The sequence below is a fragment of the Rhinoderma darwinii genome, chromosome 5, assembly GCF_050947455.1.
Source record: "Rhinoderma darwinii isolate aRhiDar2 chromosome 5, aRhiDar2.hap1, whole genome shotgun sequence".
In the NCBI taxonomy this organism is placed as follows: domain Eukaryota; kingdom Metazoa; phylum Chordata; class Amphibia; order Anura; family Rhinodermatidae; genus Rhinoderma; species Rhinoderma darwinii.
In genome coordinates, this window is record NC_134691.1 from 225,574,537 (window position 1) to 225,600,694 (window position 26,158).

The following is a 26,158-nucleotide window of genomic DNA, read 5'->3' on the forward strand; positions in this document are numbered from 1 at the left end:
AATTCACTTTGTGCATGCGCCGGTCCTCTCAACCAATCACAGTACAGAAAACGTATTATGGGAAGTCTGGAATTATTCATATGAATCCCCCCCACCCCCACCGGCCATATATCCAGTACAGTAATAAAAAAATAAATACTAATTGGCTCTGTGTTGTCGCCTGTCTTCATGGTTCAAGTTGCTGCCACACTACTGTTTTATATATATATATATATATATATATATATATATATATATATATATATATATATATATATATATATATATATATATAAAAATATATATATATATATACTAGTCCTTCTCAATGAATTAGAATGTCATCAAACAGTTGATTTATTTCAGTAGTTCAATTCAACAAGTGAAACTCATATATTCTAATGATTTTTAATACCGAAATGTTGGTCTACTGAAAAGTATGTACAGTATATGCCCTCAATACTTGGTCGGGGCTCCTTTTGCATGAATTACTGCATCAATGCGGCGTGGTGTGGAGGCGATCAGCCTGTGGCACTGCTGAGGTGTTATCAATGCGGCGTGGCATGGAGGCGATCAGCCTGTGGCACTGCTGAGGTGTTATCAATGCGGCGTGGCATGGAGGCGATCAGCCTGTGGCACTGCTGAGGTGTTATGGAAGCCCAGGTTGCTTTGATAGCGGCCTTCAGCTCGTCTGCATTGTTGGATCTGGTGTCTCATCTTCCTCTTGACAATACCCCATAGATTCTCAATGAGGTTTAGGTCAGGCGAGTTTTCTGGCCAATCAAGCGGAGTGATACTGTGGTTATTAAACCAGGTATTTGTACTTTTGGCAGTGTGGGCAGGTGCCAAGTCCTGCTGGGAAATAAATTCAGCATCTCCATAAAGCTTGTCAGAGGAGGGACGCATGAAGTGCTCAAAAATTTCCTGCTAGACGGCTGCGCTGAATCTGGACTTGATATAACACAGTGGGCCAACACCAGCAGATGACATGGCTCCCCAAACCATCACTGACTGTGGAAACTTCACACTGGACCACAAGCAACTTGGTTTGAGTGCCTTTCCACTCTTCCTCCAGACTCTGGGACCTTGGACTTTGGACCACTGAGCAACAGTGTTGGCCCACTGTGTTAGATCAAGTCCAGAGTTAACGCAGCGTCTAGCAGGAAATTTTCGAGCACTTCATGCTTCCCTCTGCTGACAAGCTTTATGGAGATGCTGATTTCATTTTCCAGTAGGACTTGGCACCTGCCCACACTGCCAAAAGTACCAATAGGAAACAGCTGAGTACAGGAAGTACAAGATGTAGACAAAGACATCGATCACAGCGTGTGTACAATGAAGAGTTTTAAAAACAAATTTGAAAAATCAAGAAAAACCAAAGTCTGTGAAAAATTTGTAAAAATGGATTTGAAAACAGCAGAACGTCCATAGTGACCAAGTTAAGTTGGAGAAGGAAAGTGCTGACTACATGGGCTGTTATGAGCAACTCCTTTCGTATATAACTCTCCACATTTCTCTTGATATTGTAGTATTCTGCTCCATCATCATCAAGCTGAATGTAGTCATTTCTATTCATATATTACTAGATTAATACATTTCATCTTCTTCAAATAATTGCTGTTCCTTTAGCCATAGAATTCACATTGTTTCATATATTGTAGAAGAAGCAGATGGTACATCTATTAGGTTGGAGTTAAAGATGAAAGTTAAAAAACAGGTTTAGTCATATGGTTTTATACTTGGCCTTTAAATGCAACCACTATTAATGATAGTATTTTCCTTCAGGAGAATAATGCAAGGAAATGGTGACATATATTGAATGGAGAACTTGCGTCTGCTTCCAGTAAAAGGAAGGAATTTTACAATACTACCTATTTAATTGCTGACAGGATGATGTGTGTCTGGTACAGCCATGGAAGGGTTACAAAAAAGGAGAACACTTTGCATATTTTTATTTAGTTTAGTCTCCTATAGAGGAAAAGACATTTTTCTAAGCCAAGAATGCACAAAATGTCAATACAGTACAGTATGAAATAAACCTGTTTCATGCATAACATCCCGATTTCCAGCTATAAAAAGTAAGGCTGAGCTTTTTGTCTATTGCTATTAATTTGTTCATATACAAAGATAAAGAGGTATGTGCCCTACAGTCCCATTGATGTCCATGCGAGAAGGTCAGTATAACGTAAGGCTCTTTTACACGGGCCAATTATCGGGCAAACGAGCGTTCGCAGAATGTTCGTTCTCAATCATGTAAACAGGGCAACTATCAGCAGATGAACGAGCAAACGCTTGTTCATCGGCTGATTGTTTCATTTTAAATGCCGAAAATATTATCGTTGTCGGTATCACATCTCCTTGTGTAAACAAGAAGACGCGGTGCCGACATGATAGAAATGTATAGGGACGAGCGCTCGGAGTAACGAGCACTCATCCCCGTACTAGCTCCTTGTAAAAGGAGCAAACGAGCGCTGATCAGCGAGCTGTCTCGTTGATCGGTGCTCGTTTACACGGCCCACGTCGGGCTGTGTAAGGCAAACCTTACAGCAACAACTGGTGATATGTATCTTCTGACAGGTCTTATTGATCTGAAGATGAAGGTGCACTTACACTTTCATTGTAGTTATTCAGGAAACATCAGAACAGCGTGGACCTCAGGAAATGTGAATGACTGGAAAAATCTGTAACATATCTGTTGAAATATTAATTCTTTTGGCCTTTTTTCTTCTTTTTGTACAAAACTAAAATCTCTTTGGCTCTATGGCCTGGAGTACTGTCATACTAGCTTCCTGTGTCTTTTCTATAACCTTTGGAATCACATAGAAGCATATGGGCCAGATTTAACATATAAACCCATAACATACCTATAGTCTCAGCTCTTTGTTTTCAATACTTGAAACAGTTTCACTAGTTTAGTGTTGGCAGCTGTTGTTGTAAGATTTTTTTTTCTGTTTATCTAGAGCGCAAAGAGCCTGTCCTTATCCAAACCCCAGCATTATGTTAGCAGGCTTACAAAATTCACCTGAAAATAATTGAAACCTAGAATGTGCTAAAAAGTCATTTAAAGGAATTGCCCACTTTAGAAAGCCCAGGGGATTCTGAGTGAGTTCAGGATCCTCATCTCTTGTTAGAGGGAAGAGTGGTTACATACAGTGTCTCTGGAGGTAGAAAATAACACTACCTCTTACTCTGGAGGACCTACCTGTCCTGCATTATACCGATAACCGATTTATTTGAATGTGCATTGTGCAGTGCTTAATTTCCCCTGTGGTGGCGCTGTAGGGAAATCTGGAGAGCTGGCGTAGATTTCAGTTATAAGTTACACCAATTTCTTGCGTAAATCATAGTAAATTTGTCAGGCTGTGGGTGGACTCGGACCTTCCATTAAGCCCCACCCACTTTTTGTAAGTGAAGTGACAAGAGCCATGTAAATTTGCTACGTTTTTCATCACTAAAATGGCATTTACCTCTTGATAAATTCTCCCTTTTGACTTTGCAGCAGAGCAGTGTGTTGTATTGAGAGGATACTGGCACATTTGTATAGGCGATGGTGTATCAGTGACCATACAATTATGAGTGTCTGTGTTCTGCAACACTGAGTAATTACATGTGGCTGTTAATGTTGTTTTAGCACTGCCGTTTCAGTGACACTATTGTACAAGCACTGAATTGGGGATTATCTGCTAGGGGGGAACCACTGTTATTCTGCTGTGAACACGACAGTTTGGAACAATTCAGGAGTGACATTGATACTTAGACAACACAGTACAGTACTACCTAGAAATTACAATATTAATTCATCTGGGACGACCATTGTAACTTGGAAACACTGTGCCCTAAGACCATAACTCTATGAAAAACTAGTAATTGCTTCAAAAAGCCCAAGAATGTCAACTTCAAAAAATGAAGATTTAATCACATAACTAATACAGATAAAACAAATTTTTACATATAAACATCAGAAAGATTTGCTAAAAGGAGCAACTTCAAGGTCCTGTACAGTACACACAGCGTGCATTAAAAATAACGCTGCCACCTGCTGCCCAGAAGAAGAAGCAGCTCCTCCTGGCTACTAGATAGCCAATCAGTGCATTCACTTCAGTTATACAGCACACACTAATTCGGTCTACTTGCTCCTAATGTGATGTGCCGATTGGCTGTTCCAATCACAGGCATTTTCCCAGTGAAATGCGCATACTGATTAGCTGGGTCTTCTAGCCAATCACATGCGCCACAGAGCAGCAATCCAGGAAAGGCCATTGTGAGTTGAGAATTGCATTGCCTTCTGATTGCAACATCTTTGTTTTTGCAGGTGGGGCAAATTGAGTGGAATTTACTAATGATTTATTTTTTTTGCGGCATTTGCTTCTGTTCGTCTTTGATTCAGGCTCAGCTGGCTATTATTATGGCTGAAAAGATCCTTTAGACCACTATATAAAAATCTATGTACAGCACAAAATGAAATAATTTTAGTTCCCTAAAAAATTTATGTTCCCTAAAAAATGTAAGGCCACGTTCAGACGTGGCAGAGTTTGTCCGCTGCAAATGTTGGTGCAGATTCGGGGCAATTTCGTGACAAATCTGCAGCAACATTTGCATATTTGACAGGTAATTCAGACGTTGAAGATATCACAGCGGACTTGCCACAGATTTCAGTTTTTGCATTGCAAAGGCTGAAATACGCAGTGAAATTCCACTGCTTCTCCGCAACATAATGTGCATGCTGCGGACTGAAAATCTTGCACCGCAGCCTGATTTCCGCAAAGTCTGAACTAAGCTTCCTAAAAATGTATAGAAACAAATGTAAAAAACGTCTGCTGCAGAATTCCACTGTGGACTGTCCGCAGCGGAATTCAGCAATTCTGCCACGTCTGAACTTGGCCTAAGGCCCCATGCACACGAATGTGCTTGTGCGGCCGCAATTCCCCCGAAAATCCACGGGAGAATTGCGGCCCCATTCATTTCTAGTTTTTACTGTCTGTGCATGGCCCGGGAGCCCGCACCGCAGAAAGAACGGACATGTCTTATTACGGCCATCTTCTGTGGTCCGGACTCATTTAAAATAATGGCCGCAGCCATGTGCATTGCCCGCGATTTGCGGGCGGCTTGCGGCTGACAGTCCACTGCCGGCCGACCCGAAAATCACGGCCGTGCACATGGCTACAGTCGTGTGCATGAGGCCTAAGTGGTATGTATCTTGGGATGAAATATTACATAAAGTTCCAACCATTTAATTAGTTCTCCCATATCTAGAATGGAAATATTTGTAACGTTTTTTACTACAGCATCTGCTGTTAAATAGTTCTGCTAATGGTTCGCTGCTTTATTGGTACAATATTGTTGCACGTGTGACATTATTGTGTAATTACTTTACCTGTTTATTATGCTAAACATATACTGTAGGTAAACATAAAATGTGTAATATGAATACAAATGTATAAAATGAATGCAGACACACCATTTCTTTGTTTTTAGCAGGTAAATATCTCTGCCGATTAAATATGCATTTAATAATTTGTGTTAATCATCCCAAAAATATCTAATAAAGATCTATGAGTAATCCCACCATGAAGACAGGGACATAATAGTTGAAAACAATAGATTACATTTTGTGATCCGTCCTGATACTGCTAGACATATGCTTTGGCATGCAGATCATAAGAGAGCAGCATGCATGGAAATATGCCAATGTGATGTGTGATGGAGCTGGCAGCTTGACAACCATGTGTCTGAGTGCAGCAAATCAGCAAATTCTTGAAAAGTGCTAAATAAGCTTTACTCAGCAAAACCACATGCCAAATAGATGACATGGATACGTCAATTAATATGAATGCATTGAATTAATATCACATAGCATAAAAAGTAAACTAGAGAGAAAATATGAAACGAGAGGACCAACGGGATGAGGCATTATATGCAGAAGAAGGAAATATTCTAAAAATGTTACATGTAAAAACGTACTCCCTGTATAGGCCCATAGTTTATTATTAACACCAGTTCTAATCACCCGTCTTCTCTTACTTTACTTATCATATAAACAATACAGAATCAGCAGTGGGTTACATTAGTGAAGAAGCAGATAAGGGATGTAAGAAGTTAATGGTGTGTATTCCATGGACTTTAAGATATATTTATGATTTTTTTAATATTTAATGAAGAATAAGTTTAAAGAGGCTCTGTCACCAGTTTATAACTTCCCTATCTCCTACCTAATCTAATGGGCGCTTTGATGTAGATAACTACTGTTTGTTTTTTGTTTTTTTTTAAAACATTTATTATTGAGCACTTTTTTCTAGATGCCCAACTTGGCGTTCTTTTTCTATTCACCAAGTGGTTGTATAGAAAAGTGTATACCGCTGACCAATCAGCGTCATACACTTCTCTTCATTCCAGCCCAGCTTAATCCACAGCACAGCTTAACGTGACTTCCTCCCGCAGGTCCTTCACCGGAGTGACGAAAGACTGAACAGACATCGCCTCTAGCCGCTGCAAATTTGGATAAATGTCCTGGCATGTCTGTTCAGTCTTCCGTCGCCCCGGTGAAGAACCTGCGGGAAGAAGTCACGTCACATCGTGATCTCGCGAGATCACGCTGTGCTGTGAATCAACTGGGCTGGAATGAAGAGAAGTGCATGATGCTGATTGGTCAGCGTCATACAGTTTTCTTTACAAGGCCCACTTAGTGAATAGAAATAAACGCCCAAGTGGGCATTTAGAAAAAATGTGCATACATTGAAAGATTTTATTTTCTTGCTCAATAATAAACTTTTTAAAAAAAAAACAAACAGTAATTATCTACATCAAAGCGCCTATTAGATTAGGTAGAAGATAGGGAAGTTATAAACTGGTGACAGAGCCTCTTTATATCCAATATTTGTAGTAAAGAACTTTTTAATATCTACGCTGGTTGGTTCCCTAGGAGAACTAAGAGATGTTACTGATTGTGGATATTTGTAAACCTGTTTTATTTTTTATACATAAGGTACTGTATAGTTGTAGCGGAAAAGGTATTTTCAAGAGTAATATAAATTTTAAAAAAACATTCATTTTTTACATTGCTTTCTCAATTTCTCACTAGTGCTTATGTACATGGCCGTAGTACGGATATGCGTTGTTCAGATCTGTTATATGGTGCCCATTGCCTTCTACTGTGGTCATACTGTACCTCCATGTGCCTCTGATTTTATGCACACAGATTTTTTGTTCTCACAAATTTCAAACGATTGTAAAAAAAAAATGGTAGCATGTTCTGACGCCTGCAGCATTCTCCCCTAGAAGCATCATTTATATGGAAATGTAGGAATTCTTTACAGGTTCCTCTGGACCAGTGATCTGCAGTCTGTGGCTCTCCAGATGTTGCATGCTGGGACTTGTAGTTTCACAAAAGTTGGTGCGCCACAGGTTGCTCTAGAGACAGTCCATGACTTTTCACCAGCAGTTTAGCTGCAATTCCTAAGGCTGGATTCACACGAGCATTTTCGGTCTGTAAAGGACGGAACGTATTTCGGCCGCAAGTCCCGGACCGAACTCCGTTTAACTACTGTCCCGTACTGAAAACATGATTACAGTACGGGACAGTTGCCCCGCAGAGAGTCAGGGACTCCTAGCATCGTACATAACTATGATGCTAGGAGCCCGTCTCCCTGCAGTGTGTTCGGTCCGGGACTTGCAGCCGAAATACGTTCCGTCCTTTACAGACGTAATGTGCTCGTGTGAACCCAGCCTGATACATAAACATAGTGACATCTATTAGATCTGTTACTACTTACTTGGGTTCACACTGAAAAGAATAAACATCATATCGTCATCTTTTTTACCTTTTATTACCTAGATGTGAACTTTATGTATCGCAGTAGGACAAGTACAGTGATGTGCAGGCACGTACATGATAATAGAAGTTATTTCTGCTAACTGATTCTTTAATTTATATTTGTTTTCAGACTTTCTTTGAAAGAAATTGTCGCTCTGATGATTGTCCTGCTGATTTGCATCTGAAGGGAAAGTTACTCCTGTCAAGGTGAGCAGCTCTTGTTGATGTTCTGATTTTACTAAAGATCTTTAGGGTATGTTCACACGGCCTATTTTCAGACGTAATTCTGGCGTTTTACGCCTCGAATTACGCCTGAAAAAACACCCCTAATACGCCTACAAACATCTGCCCATTGCTTTCAATGGCAATTACGATGTTCTGTTCCGACGAGCCTTAATTTTACGCGTCTCTGTCAAAATACAGCGCGTAAAATAACAGCTCGTCAAAAGAAGTGCAGGACACTTCTTCTGACGTTTTTTGAGCCGTTTTTCATAGACTCTATTGAAAACAGCTCCAAAAACGGCCGTAAAAAACGCTGCAAAAAACGCGAGTTGCTCAAAAAACGTCTGAAAATCAGGAGCTTGTTTCCCTTGAAAACAGCTCTGTATTTTCAGACGTTTTTTGTTAAGCGTGTGAACATACCCTCAGAGTAAATGAATTTGATAAGATGCTGGTCACACACACATCTGATGAATGAACTGTCAGGCAGTTGGTCTAATAATACCAATCCTCATCAGAGATAATAGAGAAAGAATAGTGGTCAGGCATCGTCTGCTGAGTTGCATTTGTGTCCCCTTTTTTTACTATTATAACTTGTCATTCAGATAGATATAAGGCTATAAAAGTAAGTTAGGAGGGGTGGGACCTCCACAGTTGCCGAGAACAAGGACTCTAAGTTCCTGTTCACAGGACAATCATGCATTGTCCTCCTCAATACCACAAATGATAAATGGGAGTTTTTCAAATCTACTTTGGGTAATTAAAGTGCAAAATTTATTCCTATAGGTAACAAGTATAAATGACTAAAATTAAACCCCACATGGCTTACACCTTCTGTAAAAAGGGAAAAACATGACAAAAAAAAGGGCATTTGAAAAATACAAATCTGAGGGTACATCTGTATCCATTTTAAAATTATAAAGAGCGTAATAAAATCTGTAAAAATGTAATAAAATTAGCAAAAATACAAAATGAAAGGCAGGTGGCCAAGGATAGTAAAACAAATCCGCAAAAAATCTTCAAGTATATAAATGCAAAAAAGCCAAGGTCTGAACATGTAGGACCCCTAGATAGTGGTAATGGGGAGTTGGTAACAGGGGATCAAGAGAAGGCAGAGTTACTATATGGGTTCTTTAGCTCTGTATATACAACAGAAGAAAGAGCAGCTGATATAGCTTGTGCCAGTGCTGTTAATATATCAGTTGATATACTGAATTGGATGAATGTAGATATGGTCCAAGCTAAATTGAATAAAATAAATGTATGCAAGGCCCCTGGACCAGATGGGTTACACCCTAGAGTTCTTATAGAGCTTAGTTCAGTTATTTCTGTCCCCCTCTTCATAATATTCAGAGATTCTCTAGTGACTGGTATAGCGACAAGGGACTGGTGCAGGGCAAATGTGGTGCCTATTTTAAAAAAGGGGCTCTAGGTCTTCCCAGGGTAATTATAGATCAGTAAGCTTAACATCCATCGTGGGGAAAATGATTGAGGGGCTATTGAGGGACTATATACAGGATTATGTGACAAAATATAGTATTATAAGTGGCAGCCAGCACGGTTTTACTAAGGACAGAAGTTGTCAAACTAACCTGATTGGTTTTTATGAAGAGGTGAGCAGAAGCCTAGACAGAGGGGCCGCTGTGGATATAGTGTTTTTGGACTTTGCAAAGCTATTTGACACTGTCCCTCATAGACGTCTAATGGGTAAATTAAGGACTATAGGTTTAGAAAGTATCGTTTGTAATTGGATTGAGAATTGGCTCAAGGACCGTATCTAGAGAGTTGTGGTCAATGATTCCTACTCTGAATGGTCCCCGGTTACATAGTTACATAGTTACATAGTTAGTACGGCTGAAAAAAGACACATGTCCATTATAAGTGATGTACCCCAGGGTTCCGTGCTTATTTATTAATGATATAGAGGATGGGATTAATAGCACTATTTCTATTTTTGCAGATGACACCAAGCTATGTAGTATTGTTCAGTCTATGGAAGATGTTCGTGAATTCCAAGCGTATTTAAACAAACCAAGTGTTTGGGCATCCAGTTGGCAAATGAAGTTTAATGTAGATAAATGTAAAGTTATGCATCTGGGTACCAACAACCTGCATGCATCATATGTCTTAGGGGGAGCTACACTAGGGGAGTCACTTGTTGAGAAGGATCTGGGTGTACTTGTAGATCATAAACTAAATATCAGCATGCAATGTCAATCAGCTGCTTCAAAGGCCAGCAGGATATTGTCGTGTATTAAAAGAGGCATGGACTCGCGGGACAGGGATGTAATATTACCACATTACAAAGCATTAGTGAGGCCTCATCTAGAATATGCAGTTCAGTTCTGGGCTCCAGTTCATAGAAAGGATGCCCTGGAGTTGGAAAAAATGCAATGAAGAGCAACAAAGCTAATAAGGGGCATGGAGAATCTAAGTTATGAGGAAAGATTAAAAGAACTAAACCTATTTAGCCTTGAAAAAAGACGACTAAGGGGGGACACATACAAAAAATATGGTGAAATCCTGTTCCATGTAAAACCCCCTCAAAAACAAGCGGGCACTCCCTCCGTCTGGAAAAAGAAAGGTTCAACCTGCAGAGACGACAAGCCTTCTTTACTGTGAGAACTGTGAATCTATGGAATAGCCTACCGCAGGAGCTGGTCACAGCAGGGACAGTAGATGGCTTTAAAAAAGGCTTAGATAATTTCCTAGAACATAAAAGTATTAGCTCCTATGTGTAGAAATTTTTCCCTTCCCTTTTCCCATCCCTTGGTTGAACTTGATTGACATGTGTCTTTTTTCAAGCGTACGAACGATGTAACTATGTAATACAGCCAAAAGTGGTACGATACTAAAAGTGGTCCTAGGTGTGTGCAACCATGGGATAAAGTGTCAAATCTATAGTGATAAGAAGACATTCACCACCTCAAGGCAGGATCAAGGATATCCATGGATTTATAAACTCATAGTCCTTCTTACTTAAAATAACTATTCTTAGATGTAAAGAAGAAGTTGAAGTTTTATTTCAAAATACTGTATGGCACTATAAAATCAAATGATTTATACATTATTTAATATCATAACGTATCCCAAAGTGTCAGATGCATCAACTCCCTTTTAAATATCAGCGCTTTTTTTCTTGTGAATGATAGGATGTGAATGAATTTTTTAAGATGGAAGATTGCCCCCTAATGGTAGTTCAGGGTAAATAGGCAACAATATATTGACAAGATATGCGTAATAGAACAGTAATGATACACTTAGTACAATCATGAGAAATTAAAGTATATATTTGCACTAAAACAAGTGGGCCATTGACGTGAGCAGAAATAAAGACCACAAGTGAAAGCACCTTGCAGAGTGAAAACAATCTAAAAACTTAAGTTACACCCTCCAAGACATGTACAGCGCATGTTCACACGTGACAGATTTGTTACATACATTTCTGCGACTGTTTCATATATCTATTTTAGGTTTGTAAAAATCCATGTGCTTGCTGCAGAATCAACCCCATTCAAATTTATGAAAGGGATTTTCAGTCACAGAAATTTCTGCAACAAATGTGCCACATGTGAACATACCCTTATCATTGTATACTTTCATGGTTGGGAGTGGTATATGTTACTCTCCCTGCACTGGCAGTAACGTGATCAGGCATCTGACTACCAAGACCAGTAAAGGCAGCGGCCCTAACCCTATTCTATATACAGATTTCATTGAGCGTTATGTACGTGAAATTAAACTGCTTTTGTAAAAAACACTTCTGTCTTCTGTGCTGGGTGCCTATCCGAGGCCCAGGTTTCAGAGGAGTGGTTTAAAGACCAAAAAGTTACAATTCGTTTGGGACAGTGTAGTGAAAGAATGTATGTAAGAATATACTTTATATAGTTCTTTACTGCTTTCTTACTTAGGGTTAAAGGGGTTGTCCAGGGAAAAATATTTTTCTAAAAACTGGTCCCCAGCCTTGGTTTGCCTTCCCTAATACCCCCTATTAGCCTTCTAACCAGTTTCAGTTTGATCTAAATCGTCACTGCTGCGGTTTCTGTTTGTTTACATCCCTTCTGGTCCTGGCTGTTTCCTGTCTTGTAACCCACCATACCCATGATCCCTTGCTGTATCTGAGGAGACAGCTTACATCCCCCTTCCTCCAAAGCATCTCAGCTATTTGCATACTGCCACGCCCCTCTATGTTTACAGTGTGATTCCCTGCTCTAATTACAGGCACCCAGCTCCCTTTCTTAGGCCTCATGCACAGGAACGTAAAAACGCCCGTAATTACGAGCCGTAATTACGGCCCGTAATTATGGGCCCATAGACTTCTATTGGCCACGGGTACCTTCCCGTATGCTTACGGGAAGGTGCCCGTGGCATTGAAAAATATAGAACATGTCCTATTTCAAGCCGTAATAATGGCATGGGCAGACCCATAGAAGTCTATGGGGCTCCCGTAATTATGGGTGGCTGCGTGTGTGCGATCGTAATTACGGGAGCGTTGCTAGGCGATGTCAGGGGATAGTCACTGTCCAGGATGCTGAAAGAGTTAACTGATCAGCAGTAACTCTCAGCACCCGGGACAGTGACTACCGCTGGAGTTAATAGTATTAAAAGTTAACTTACCCAGAACTCTTCTTCTTCTTCTTTTTCTTCCTCCAGTCCGGCCTCCCGGGATGACTTTCCCAATCACAGGCCAATCACTGGCTGCAGCGGTCACATGGACTGCCGCGTCATCCAAGGAGGTCGGACTGGATGTCAAGAGAGGGACGCGTCACCAAGACAACGGCCGGGTAAGTATGAATTTGTTTTACTTTTACTGCGGAAAGGGCTGTCCCTTCTCTCTGTCCTGCACTGATAGGGAGAAGGGCTGCCGATTAGTGCAGTGCAATTTTGCAGCGAAAACTTGCCCGTAAATACGGGTGGAATACTGGTGACGCCGGACCCGTATTTACGGGCACGGGTGCGTAAATACTGGTGCAATAACGGTCGAATACATGTGACCAAGACCCGTATTTACTCCAGTATTTACGGGAGGACAAAAATACGTTCGTGTGCATGAGGCCTTACACACTAATAATCATCATTATCCTTTGTGCCTCCATCTATCCCTGATCTAATTACAGGCACCCATCTCCTTCCCCCAACTCTTTCACTGACTGATAAATGTAATTCTGCCCAGTCCACATATTTCAGACATCTTGTTACACACAATCCAGTATAAAGAGAGATAGGGCACATCCTTTTTATACTTGCATGAATGGTTTGTGTTGAGCAAAGTATAATGTAGTACTGTGTTTTGTAGAGAAATAAACCAGTCCAACAGATAGATGAAAACAGTTTGAACACTTTATTCAATGAACAAATGTTGTTGCAGACAGTAATTAGGCTATGTAGATGATGACGCGCCGTGCCTTTCTCAGCCGGAAGTGCTGGCTGAGCAAAGACACGGTACCTCACAGGAAATAAAAAATGTACCCTGGGTGCGGTCACGTGACCGCAGATCAGAACAGGGTAATGCTGGCACAGGTAAGTAGACACTATATTAGAACTGTTATTAAATATGACTAATTAAGTTAAAACTAAAATAAAATGTATTCCCGGACAACCCCTTGAAGTAGTAATTAACTTAATGAAGTCAAATATGGCAGAAAAGTCAGAGCAAAAGGGAATAAATTGTTAAAATCAGTAGATGCATTTTGTCTGGTTTTTTTTAGCATATATTACTCGTGTTTTTGGCTCATCAATGTATGTAGATAGTCATGTCTCCTCTATCTTCACCGTTCTATGTATACGCCATAAATATGGAAAATACCCCTTTAAAGGGAACCTGTCACATTGGGCATGCTGTCCAACCTGCAGGCGTTATGTTGTAGAGCTGGAGGAACTGAGCAGATTGATATATTGTTTTGTGGAAAAAGATTTAGGAAAGCCAGTAATTTATTAATTTAAATTCCTGCTCACTGTGGACTAAAGAATCCAGTGGGCGGTCTTAACCATTGATTGACAGCATTCCCTGCTTTAGTGTGCATAAAGGAATAGCTGCCAATCACTAAGAGACCTCCCGCTGGACTCTTCAGCCCACAGTGAGCAGAAATTGAAATCAATAAATTACAGGTTAACCTCAACCATTTCCAACAAAATTATATATCAATTTGCTCAGCTCTTATTGCTCTATAAAATGCTGCCTGCAGATGGGACAGCACCTTTGACATGAGAGCTTCCCTTTAAGTTTAGTGGTTTAGTGAGGATCCCTTCTATAACAGCGGTGCATATGCTAAAACAACAGCTCATAACTAGAAGCTTTGTGTAAGCATGAGATTTATTCTATTAGCAATGTGTTCTGGCTCCTTCACGTGATAACCTGGTGCACAGTGCCAATTTCAAGCTACTAGCCTTCACATATAAGTGTTTATGTACCTGGTATTACAAACGCTGCATGTGCAGTAAAAAAACATTTTTATAAAGGCCTATTTCTCATTCAGTAGAGACCACTTTATGACTTAGCAACTAGTATGGAGGATTTATAGCAGATGCTGGAGCTGGCTGGTATGCTGTGCATTCATTGCCTGAGCTATAGATACGGCAACTTCAGAGCGGGAAGGGATATCAGCTTATTCCACGGCAAAGTTCTTTCTTTCTCATTGTATGGATGAGTGATTGCTTCCATGTGTATTTTCTCAGACTACATTCTCTATCATTGGGTAGAACAATTCAGGTTCAATTCTGCAGCCATTATCCTAACAAGACGTGCATATTTGGCCACGTTAAAGTTTTATGACACGTAATAAAGAAATATCACATACACTTATCTTTTTATCTATCATTGATAGATATTTTACAGGTTATTTCCCATGCGTTGTTCTGTGAGTGTCTGGAATATGTTACAAACCCCCTCTTCTCATAAATGTCACCAGGGTCTCAGAGATACCAAATCACATTTGTTCCATCATGATTTCATTCATGTTGTTCCAGAACCTGCAGGGGGGTAACATGTGGCTTCTCCACACTATCCACAGTGCAGTAGGAAATTATTACCCTCTAGTTCACTGCCAATATTATTTATTTCATAAAATAAAAAAGATAACCCTACATGACTAAGCTAAAGAAAAATGGAGGGCTGATTAAGAAATATTGCGTAATTGTGTCAGGTCTTATTGCCCATTTGTTTAGTGTTTAGATTTATTTGCAACGTCAAGAACATGTAGAGATATTGTATTTCTATTGTATTGCATGTACATGTTGTATTATAATGAAGGCAGTGCAATGCTTTGCTCCAACAGACTAAACCACTGAAACCCTCTCCTGGATGGACCCAGATTTCTAATGAAATGTACACATTACAGTTTTTGCCACAACTTTTATTGTACAATTAGCCGCCACCGTTACACTTTTCTGAAAACCAATATATTTCCTTGTCTCTGCATACCAAAACTTGATCTACTTAAACAGGGTTTTCCCAGAATTATAAATGATCACCTATCCACTGGATAGGTGATAATTTTTTGATCACTGGGGACCCCATCACTGGGACTCCCACCAATCATAAGAACTAGGGTCTCGAATCCCCAGATTTTCCGCACAGAACCCCCCTTGCAGCGCGGAGGAGCTTGAATGGAGCAACGGTTGAGCATGCGCCCGACGCTCCATTCAATGTCCTCACTGCGGTCAAGCAGCGAAGAGGAACGGGGGTTACGATTGGTGGGGTACCCAGTGATCGGAAAATTATTACCTACCTTGTAGATAGGTGATAATTTAGGATTCTGGAAAAATCACTTTAAGTACAAAAAGTCTTGCTATAGGGCTTTTCTAACTCTTTTTCAACAGCAATGTAAGTATATGGGAACAGCACCACTGTTGACGAAACCCAGACAAAAGAGTTTGACAATCTAAATCTATATATAGATATATATGTACATATGGTGAAAAGCATCTAATAATTATATTTAAAAAAACGAAATCTTGAAGGTGGAATAATGTCAAAGATTGGCCCCCTAGCATACCAATTAAGTGATTACTAGATAAAATGACGTAAACAAGACTAAATCAATGGCACAAAACCAGAGACGGCTAGAAATAATTGAGGCCCTAGCTTCTCTTTTAGTAACATCCTAGACATCCCCATCTACCTACATATGCTTTATGCCAAACACATACCAGTAACATGTTTACAAGTTTAATAAAGCTGGCAAATCTAGAAATGACTGGCAACTACTACATTTTCCCACATATTCTTGGATATAATTTCTGGTATAATTTTTTTTTTGCATTACATATATTAAACTTATGTTTAATCAAACATATTTTAAAGGAGTTTTCTGAGATTTTACATTGATAGCCTGTGATTGGTGGATGTCCAATACCGGTACTCCAACTCTCAGCAGTAAGAATTGTCCGCCGACTCAACAATTTCTGCAATTGAAAGATCAGTTCCATACATGTGCCTGGATTTCTGCAAACCCCATTAAGATGAATGAAGTTGTCGCTGGACAGGGGTCCAGTGACCACTGTCCTGCAGATAGGTGTGGGTCCCAGAGCTGAGACCTACTTCTATCAGACATTTATGGCATATCCCGTAAATATTCCATAAATATTTCACTTGAGAATACGCTTTTGATGTCAAATTAAAAATAACGATACAAAAAGCACGGACACCCCATTATACGTTTATTTTTTATTAACCCCTCAAAAAGAAATAATATGTTACATGCTTAGTGTCATTATGAGTAAATAATGAAATAAATTATTGTATAATTTACCTAACTTACCAAGATTCTAAAGACCCCGCAAAAAAGTGACGTTATGGTAAAAAATATGTAAGTTACTGATGATTTAATCGAGTGAATGCAGCACAGAACGATATGTTTAGAGAAATAGAAGGGTTAAGCACGTTCCGTTATTAACTTGGATCTATAGTACATACATATTCTATGTTTTCATCACTGTTACAGGTCGTCCTAACTGCTGCTGCCAGGAGGGAGGGGAAAATATTTCCTTATATTTAGGAGTAGAAAACGTGCTGTTATTTCATTTATTTCATTATATATTTATATGGCTACTCTCTGAACTGTAAGACAGATATTGCTTATTTACAGTAGAAAATTAGATTTCAATCTAACGTGAGTCTTGGGCTAGATGACGACGCCATGACTAGGAATGCACGTGATACACCTGCGATGTTGAAATGCATAGAAATTGGCGCAGTAGAAGTGAATGGGAACCAAGCATGCAAAATTTCAGTTTTATCTTCTTTTAGCAGGAAAAAGTAACAGTTGCTTCACTTGATTCTAGTCATGTGACCCATCTTACAGTACTGAGCATAGAGTACTGTATCTGCGGCCTTACGTTATAGGAGTCATCAGAAAATAAATATATATTTTATCTTGTATCTACAGCTACGACTCCAATACAGAATACCTGGCATTGGGAGCCGTGAAGAACATTTCACTTAACATCTCGATCTCCAACAAGGGGGATGATGCATACGACACCAATGTCTACTTCAACTTTTCAAAGGAGTTGTTCTTTATTAAAATGTGGCAAGAGGTAAGAAGCTTCAGTATAATAGAGAGATGTGGATATCTGCTAAGAGCCAATATTGGTCTTGTTTGAGTGATGAACTCCAGTTCTAACCTCATGTTGGTACACACAATAGCTCAGAGGTAAGCTGCTTTCTCATCCTATAGGGATTTTGCAGCCAGATCATTCTATACAGTATAGTTAGGGTATAATGGAGATAAGATAGGTGCACTGTTATTAAAAGATGGCAACAAGTGATTCTTTTTGACTCTCTTATCTTGGACTCCCACTAATAAGAAATTAAAATGTGCTGTATGGCACATTTATTTGCAGCCAAGGCTGTTGGGTCACGATCACAGTATATGTGGACCAAATAGGCCACTCTGCCGTAGCGGAGAGGCAGCTGTCCTAGTCACAATCTATGCAAAAGTCACAGCACGGGATACAGGTAACAGGGCACGGGAAACAACAGGAACAGGATAACACTAATGGACCATTTGCAAGGCTGACATGGGATAAACTATCAACGCTCAGGTGATGGGCAAAGGGGCAGGGCCCTTCTTATAGTCCAGGAAATGGGCAGTTGATGATGATTTCCTCATGTGCGTGCGCTGGCCCTTTAAGACTGGGCATGAGCGTGCGCCCTACAGGACACAGCGGACCGGAGCGGAAGTGAGTGCTGGCTTCTCCTGGGAAGGAGATGCGAGCCAGCGCTCACAGATCCATGGCTGCGGCCACCGGGGGAGGTAAACCCGACAGTCCACGGCCATGGATGCTACAGGTTGTAGAGCTGGCACAGGTTCAATCAGTTAAGCATACGTTCCATGGAAAAATCTAAGACTTCTAGCATTTACTTCTATTTTGTTTCACCTTGGGATCAGATTAGCAGAAAAAAGTACAAATGTCTTAACCATGGTACTGTTGAATTTTCAATGATATTGATTTCCATAGAGCACTTCCTGAATAGAAGAGTGCCCCTTATGTGAATGCATTGTAATTCTTGCCTGAAACACAATATCTAAGAATATGTTATTTTTTGATCAGTTTTATCAGATAACTTGTGTGTAATGGTTAAAATCCTTTTCAGTATCACAGTAAGTAAATCCTTTTGCAAATCCTTTGAATAATTAGAAAATATTTAATTAGCTCTGACAGATCGTAAAACCAGAGGCAAATACCATTGGTACAACCTGTGCAGCTGCACAGGGGCCCAGTAGTTAAGGGGGCCCACTGTCACCTCATAGAAACCATCCTCTGTCTGTTAGTTTGCATGATGAATTTTATAGCTAACAATTTCTAATGGATTGTTAGATATAAAAAAGGGGGTGATCTATGATGAAATATTGAAGAGCAAGGGGCCCATACACTGTTCTTGCATGGGGACCTTCAGCTGTCTGTGTCCACCACTGCATAAAACATTAGCTTTTTAGAACACGTGTGTTGTCCAGTATTACATAATGTCCTTGGATCAGCCTTCCCGAAAGACAAGAAAATGCTATTTATTATTATTTTGACCACAGTTCATTTTACTTTCCAGACAAAGAGTAGCTGACTCTGGGACCTACTTATGGCTGTAAATAAAACGTTGGCTCTATTTACTTTGAAGCCACAAAGTTGTGTACTCCCATTCAGTTGGAATTATTCCGAGAACAGGAAATCAGCAAAGTTTTCTCCATAAATTAATAAATTTATACATCACAAGAAAAACACATTTTTTTAAATGTAATATTATTTTATAATAATAATAAAATATAAATTATATATATGTTATTCTGCTTTAGGCAGTATTCAACTTCTGTATGCTCTTTTCCATTGCCTGCACAGGTCATTAAGTAGCAGGCAGTCAGTGCCAACTCTGAATAGCTTATTCTTTGCAATGTGAGGTACTGGCCAAATAATTATTTGCTCTGTAACCTGAATCAAGACATTTGTTGCATTGCTCAAAGATATACTCTATACTTTACTCTATGAAGCATAGTGAGCGTCCTCGCCGAGCTGCTAAGATGGTGCTGCCTGACAGGTTTCTAACAAAATCATCACTATTTTTTTACTATATTGCTAATTAAATAGTTTCCAGGACAGTTCTTACTCTCTCCATAGACGTTAACCGGTTAAGGACTGGGCTGTTTTACAGCTAAATGACCAGAGCAAATTTTAAAATTTTGCTATGCGCTTCTTTAGATGAATATAACTCTGCAGGTGAATAAAGTTCATCTTTGAATTTTACACTCTTTTTAAAGGACAGATAGGGCTTTGTTTTAGTGGCATTTGTCAGTATATATCATTTTAATTTTTTTCTCTAAAGTGGGCAAAATTGGAAAAAAATGCAAGAATTTAGCAATTGCGTCAGTTTATGCTAGCATTTTTCACACACAGTATGGACCACGGACAAAATTAATCTCCTTTCACATTCTTCCACTTCTCCCGTGCATGGGGATACCAAATATGTGAGCCTTATTCACTGTGCGGGCATGTGCCAGGGCTTGGCATAAAAGGAGGCTTTTTGGTCCAGGAATTCTGCATTTGATTTTATAGCAGCGTACTGTTTTCTTGGGGGTGTAATGCTGCTGAAACATTAGAAACACCCCATAAATGACTTCATTCACACAAGTAGACCCCACAAGGTTTCCTTTAAGGGGTTTATCATATTTTTAGACAGTCCAGTTTTCTTCTGAAAGTTTCTTGAATAAGATGGATCAAAATAAAATTAGCAATTTTTTAGCAAATGCGTCAGTTTATACCAGCATTTTTCACACACAGCATAGACCACGGACAAAATTCATCTCCTTTCACATTCTTCCACTTCTCCTGAGCATGGGGATACCAATTATGTGTGCCTTATTATTACATAGAGATGTAGGAGGGCGGACGATAGAAGAAGCTTATTTCACAAATCGCTTTTTTTCAAAGCTGGTTTTACAAAACTCAACAGAGTTCCTATAACACTTCCAAAATATCTGCTCTTGAAGCAGAAATCCCAAAATATTCATCTAGGGGTATAATGGGAATTTATTTTTTGGGGTTTTCTAAAATAAGAAATTGCAGGTTTATGCAAATGTAGCTATTCAGCAGATGAACTTTAGAAAATATGCAAACATGACATCCTCCCCCCACATTCCCTCCCTCACCCTTGGAGTAAAATCAGGGGAAAAATTAAAAAAGTAATGTAGGGCAAATATATTTTCAATGAATTAACTAAAATCTAATAATGCAGAACAGTGTGGTATTTTTTAAAACATGGCTCTATGCACAGGCCTGGTTGCGAGGGACATGAGGGACAGAAATATCGGGAATCTTTGCGGTGCCCGTCTTTTCTGCAGACGCGGCACTTTTTCTGGGGGTTGCTTCTGGTTGCTGTTGGGGGAATCCGACTGATGAAGTGTCTTTCAGTCAGTCGCGTGACATCCTCAGACTGGGGGCATTCTCGGGTGTCCTGAACATCAAAAATGAGGCCTTCAATAATTTTCTCCTGGAAATCCAGGTATGTGTCTCTGCCTCTGTTTTTTTTGTAGAGCACAAATGAATTGTGGATTGCCACCTGTAACAAATAAATGTATTCGGACACGCTCACTGGTTTGTGCTTGTCCGATGTTGCCCCTCTTTCCCTCACTGCCACTGTTCCTGCGGTATGAATCGTGCTTAGCACATACACGTCTTTGCGACCCCTGAACTTGACCGCCAGCAATTCCTCAGATGCATAAGCACAGGAGTCCCCCTTTACCATGCGCTTCCCCACTAATTGCTGTGGAAAACAGTAGTAGTAAAATCGGAAGGGAGACGCAGTCCCAAGATGCAAGTAGTCAGGATTTGCACCTGAGCCTACGCGTTTCGAACGCGAGCTGCGTTCTTAATCATGGCAAGTAAGGTCCTGACTACTTGCATCTTGGGACTGCGTCTCCCTTCCGATTTTACTACTTTTTTCTAATAAACATGGGACTCTCATCTCCCTTTTAATACCATCACCAGCGCTGGATTAATTCCTTCTCTTCATTGATTGGTCCCTGATACTCTGCCCAGTGCCCAGAGCTGTTGGTAACAGCCAGGGCATAGAGCTGTGTGCACGCGATCGCGTGCACACTGTTTTATACGCAGAAATACATGTGATCGCTGTTCTTGGTTGTCACAGCGATCACATGTTCAGGGGCCAAAAGATTGGCCCCTGACATTCTGCCCAGTGCCCATGGCTGTTAGCAACAGCCAGGGCACAGAGCTGTGTGCACGCGATCGCACGTGCACAGTCTCTGAAGTGCCGCCGTAATTAGTCTATACGGCGGACTTCAGAGACCCTGACCGCTGGCCGTATATATACAGCCAGCGGTCGGGAACCTGTTAAAGCACTCCACTTTATTTTTTTATTGCACCCTCCATTTGTACATTGGTGTTTCAGATGCTGAGTACAGAAACACTTACCGATCCCCGCATCTTGTCATTTTTCGGGTCCAGCGCCGCTCACGTGATCTTCATTCTGACTTGTCTAGAGTCACTGTGCTTTTGAGAAAACCGGAACTCAGGCTCTCAATGCATTCCTACGAGAGCCAGAACGAGGCTCCATAGGAATTCATTGAGAGCCTGACTTCCGGTTTTCTGAAAAGCAGCGATTCGGTCTGTACTCCACCGAAACACCAATGTACAAATGGAGGGGCTTAGGCTTTTTGTCTGGTAGGAAGCAGAAACCTACCTCTAGTGCTTTATTTTCAACTAACACCTAGCTAACCTAAGGTTCGCAGGCAAACTGCCTGTAATAAGCGCCGATCAACAATATAGGAAGTCGATCAGCACTCTTTTTTTTTTTATGTAGCAATGATCTTGCTGGAGTTTGGACGAATGATCATGAGGAGGTACGGCTGACAAACCATAATTTTTATGCTCGCATATAAGATGCAATAAACAACGACCATAGGTTTGCCGTTTAAATGCTGGACACGTTTAGGCCCCATGCACACGACCGTAAAAATTCTCCGTAATTGCGGACCGTAATACTGTCCGCAATTATGAACCATTCCGTTCTATTGGCCGCGAACACCTTTCCGTATCGCTACGGATAGGCGTCCGTGCGGTAGAAGTTCACTGCATAAGATAGAACATGTCCTATCTTTTGCTTTTTACGGGTATAGAAAGTATGGGAGCACGGGCCGAAAATCCGGGCTGCTGTCCGCAGCCGTCGGCGGCTGGCCGTGCACGCAATTGCGGCCCGTGATTACGGGCACAGCCGTGTGCATGAGGCCTTACAATGGGAAATGTTCGGGAACAAAAGTTTGTACAGACGATCATTCAGGCAATACTCACCCCGTATAAATGGCCCTTAAAGAAGCTCTGTCACCAGATTATAAATGCCAACTGGGTGTTGTACAGAGGAGTGTATGAGGCTGACCAATCAGTGACCAATCAGCGGCATACACTTCTTATTATTCCAGCCCAGCATGATCCACAACACAGTGTGATTGTGCAGTGAAAGAAGCTGGGCTGGAACAATGAGAAGTGTAGGACACTGATTGGTCAGCCTCATACACTCCTCTGTACAACACCCAGTTGGTAAAAAGTAAAAACAAGCCCAGTTGTCTCTTAAGAAACTAATTAGCATAAATCTAAAATTGTTTAGAACTTGCTCAAAAATGATCGTTTTTCAAAATAAAAACCACTGCTGTTATCTACATTCCAGCGCCGATCAGATTATGTAGGAGATAAGGCACTTATAATCTGGTGACAGAGCCTCTTTAACCCCTGGACCCTTTCAAATACATGGAAAAAGACAAAGGGGAATATGTACTAAGTCTGTACCACTCTTATAAAAAAAAAACAAGCTGGAGCAAGATGCATCAAATTTATTAAGATGTACAAGCCTCCTAATAAATTTGTTGAATCTTCAGCTGTTCGTGCGACACTGAATGTAATCTATACCAGCCAAGAGCTGGCTTAGATTTGTGCTATAATTTACCTCAGTTTCTGGTGTAAATTATAGTAAATGCATTGGGCCAAGGGTGACCATGCCCCTTTTGCTAAGCTCCACACACTTTTTTTTAAAGAGGCAAGAGCTGGGGAAACAGCCCAGAAGTCAACTTTTTTTTTTTTTACTTTCGGGCCTTTTGTGAATTTCTACACAAAAAAATTTGTGTAGAAATGTTATTAATTGACCCCCTAAGTTCCCCACCAACCATGCTACTTGTATTTTCATTAGGCCTAAGAACTCGCTTGTTTGTAAATTGCAAAAAGAAATGCAACAATCTTGTTTTACAAGATTTGCTATATTTTCTAGGCTGCACTATATTCTACATTATACCTGTGTGACAGCAACACGTCTAAGTATCAGTGGTAGCTGATGATAGATGTTTCTGCCCCCCCTGTGCAAAACGAGTGTGGTATACGAACTGCTGAAGCCTGTGATGGGTGACAGATAGATCTCCATAGACTCAAGTAGAGAAAGTGTGTCACCGACCCTGATACACACTGCTGCTAAGCAACCATCCCATGATATATAGAGATAGAAGCAGCAAGAAAAATAAGTCACATGGAATACCACAATGGTACACATGGAAAAGGTTTGTTTTGGCCGGAGTGTCCCATTAATAAAATTTCACCATGGGAAATTTCCACAGATGCTCTTCTACAGTTTTGGATCACCTCCACAGCTAAGAAGAGTTATTTAAATGAAAACATCATATTATTAAATTGTTAGGAATTTGCTATTCTCTTCAAATACTGATGTACACTTTAAGGTCCCATGCACACGAACGTGTTTTTGCGGCCGCAATTCTCCCGAAAATCCACGAGAGAATTGCGGCCCCATTCATTCCTATGGGGCCTTGTACACGACCGTGGTGTCTAGGCTCATAGCAAATAATCGCCGCGACCATGTGCACGGCCCGCGATTTGCGGGCGGCTTGCGGGTGACACTCCGCCGTCGGCCGACCCGAAAATCACGGCCGTGCACATGCATATTTCATATATATGTATATTTCACAGTATATTATTTTGTTTGGCCTCATGCACATGACCGTAATTTTGATCCGCAATTACGGATCCATAATTCAGGATCAAAATACAGATCCATTCATTTGTATGGCCCACGGACACCTTAATGGAATATGGGAAATTACCCGAGATGTCCTATTTTTTGATTTTGCAGACCATGCTCCTATACTTTATAATGGGAGCACGGCACGCAAATGCGGGTGACAGTCCATGACCATCCTTGACCGTAATCACGGGCCCTATGCAGGGGGTCTTACCCTGACATTCTGCCATGCCTCACTAGAGAGGATTTATGTACACAGTATTATATGTGTTTATGATCTCTTGGCTTGCAGCAACACCTTCAGACAAGCCCCATGTTTCCCTTTACAAGCACAAATAAATGTTCTGATTAAACTGTGTGCCTGTATGCAAAGGTCAACAAAGCTACAAGAACCATGTTAGTTTTGGACACAGCTCTTGAGGTTTTGCTTATATGTCTTGAAATCCTGTTACCCTCTTTTCTTTTGGGGCCTTTTTGGTATGTGCTTTATATAAGTAAAAGAAGTTCATTGTGCTACTTAATGTATCTACTACAGTAAGATTGTATCATGTAGTATAAATTACAGCTATACCCATTTTACAGTAAAATACAATGAATCCTTCTGTATGGTGAGGTCTTTTTACAGGCTCAAAGCCTGGACTGTAGGGCTAGAAATAAATAGTGTACATCTGTTAACAGGGTGCTGTATTTTAAATTTCGTTTTGGAGATGTCCTTAGACTGGGTTCACACGTCACATTCAAAATGCATATTTTTTTTTAAAACACTGTAAAATTGCAGGGTCTTGTTGCGGCCGCGGTAAAAAAAAACTAATTTTGATGGCGACGTGTGAACCCAGCTTTAAAGACTTTAAACAGTGGCAGCTATGTGTACCCACTGTGATTGGCAGTTTACATTGAGTGTAACATTAAAGAGGCTTTGTAACCACATTATAAGTGGCCTATATTGTACATGATGTGATCGGCACTGTAATGTAGATTACAGCAGTGTTTTTTTTATTTCGAAAAATGATAATTTTTGACTTATATTAGCTTTATGCTAATGACTTTCTTAATGGACAACTGGACGTGTTTTACTTTTTGACCAAGTGGGCGTTATAAAGAGAAGTGTATGACGCTGACCAATCAGCGTCATACACTTCTCCCCATTCATTTACACAGCACATAGTGTTCTTACTAGATCACTATGTGCTGTCACATACACACACTTTAACGTTACTCAAGTGTCCTGACAGTGAATATACTTACCTTCAGCCAGGACATCATGTCTATTCAGAATCCTGACACTTCGCTAATGTTTGTGTGAGATTTACAGCAAGGCAAGCGTAATCTCGTTTTAAATGACAGTTTATAGCGTAATCTCTAGTCAAGTTTACTATGTGCTATGTAAATGAATGGGGATGTCACGATGGGTCTGTGGACCCACTGGGCCGTACCGCCTTGGCGGTAAGGCAGCTGGCCAACAGGGAGCAGGTGACTGTCTATAGTTCTATAGGTACCTGTGGCAGCTCAGACAGCAGCAGGGCAGGCTAGGCTGGGACTTAGGTAGCAGGTGGACGTCAGGCAAGGTCAAGCAGGTCAGACGTGGATGTAGCGCAGCACGACTTTGGCACGGCTCCGTGCTAGACCAG

The 26,158-nt window shown here is 40.6% G+C and overlaps 1 protein-coding gene across 1 annotated transcript in view; it reads left to right on the plus strand.

Annotated features, from left to right (window-relative positions):
- ITGA9 (integrin subunit alpha 9) overlaps positions 1-26,158 on the plus strand; it is a 492,766-nt gene that overhangs the window by 265,737 nt on the left and 200,871 nt on the right. Inside the window, exons 17-18 of the mRNA XM_075826987.1 lie at positions 7,920-7,996; positions 17,395-17,545. Of these exons, the coding sequence (XP_075683102.1) occupies positions 7,920-7,996; positions 17,395-17,545 (228 nt within the window). The remainder of the gene's footprint in view (positions 1-7,919; positions 7,997-17,394; positions 17,546-26,158) is intronic.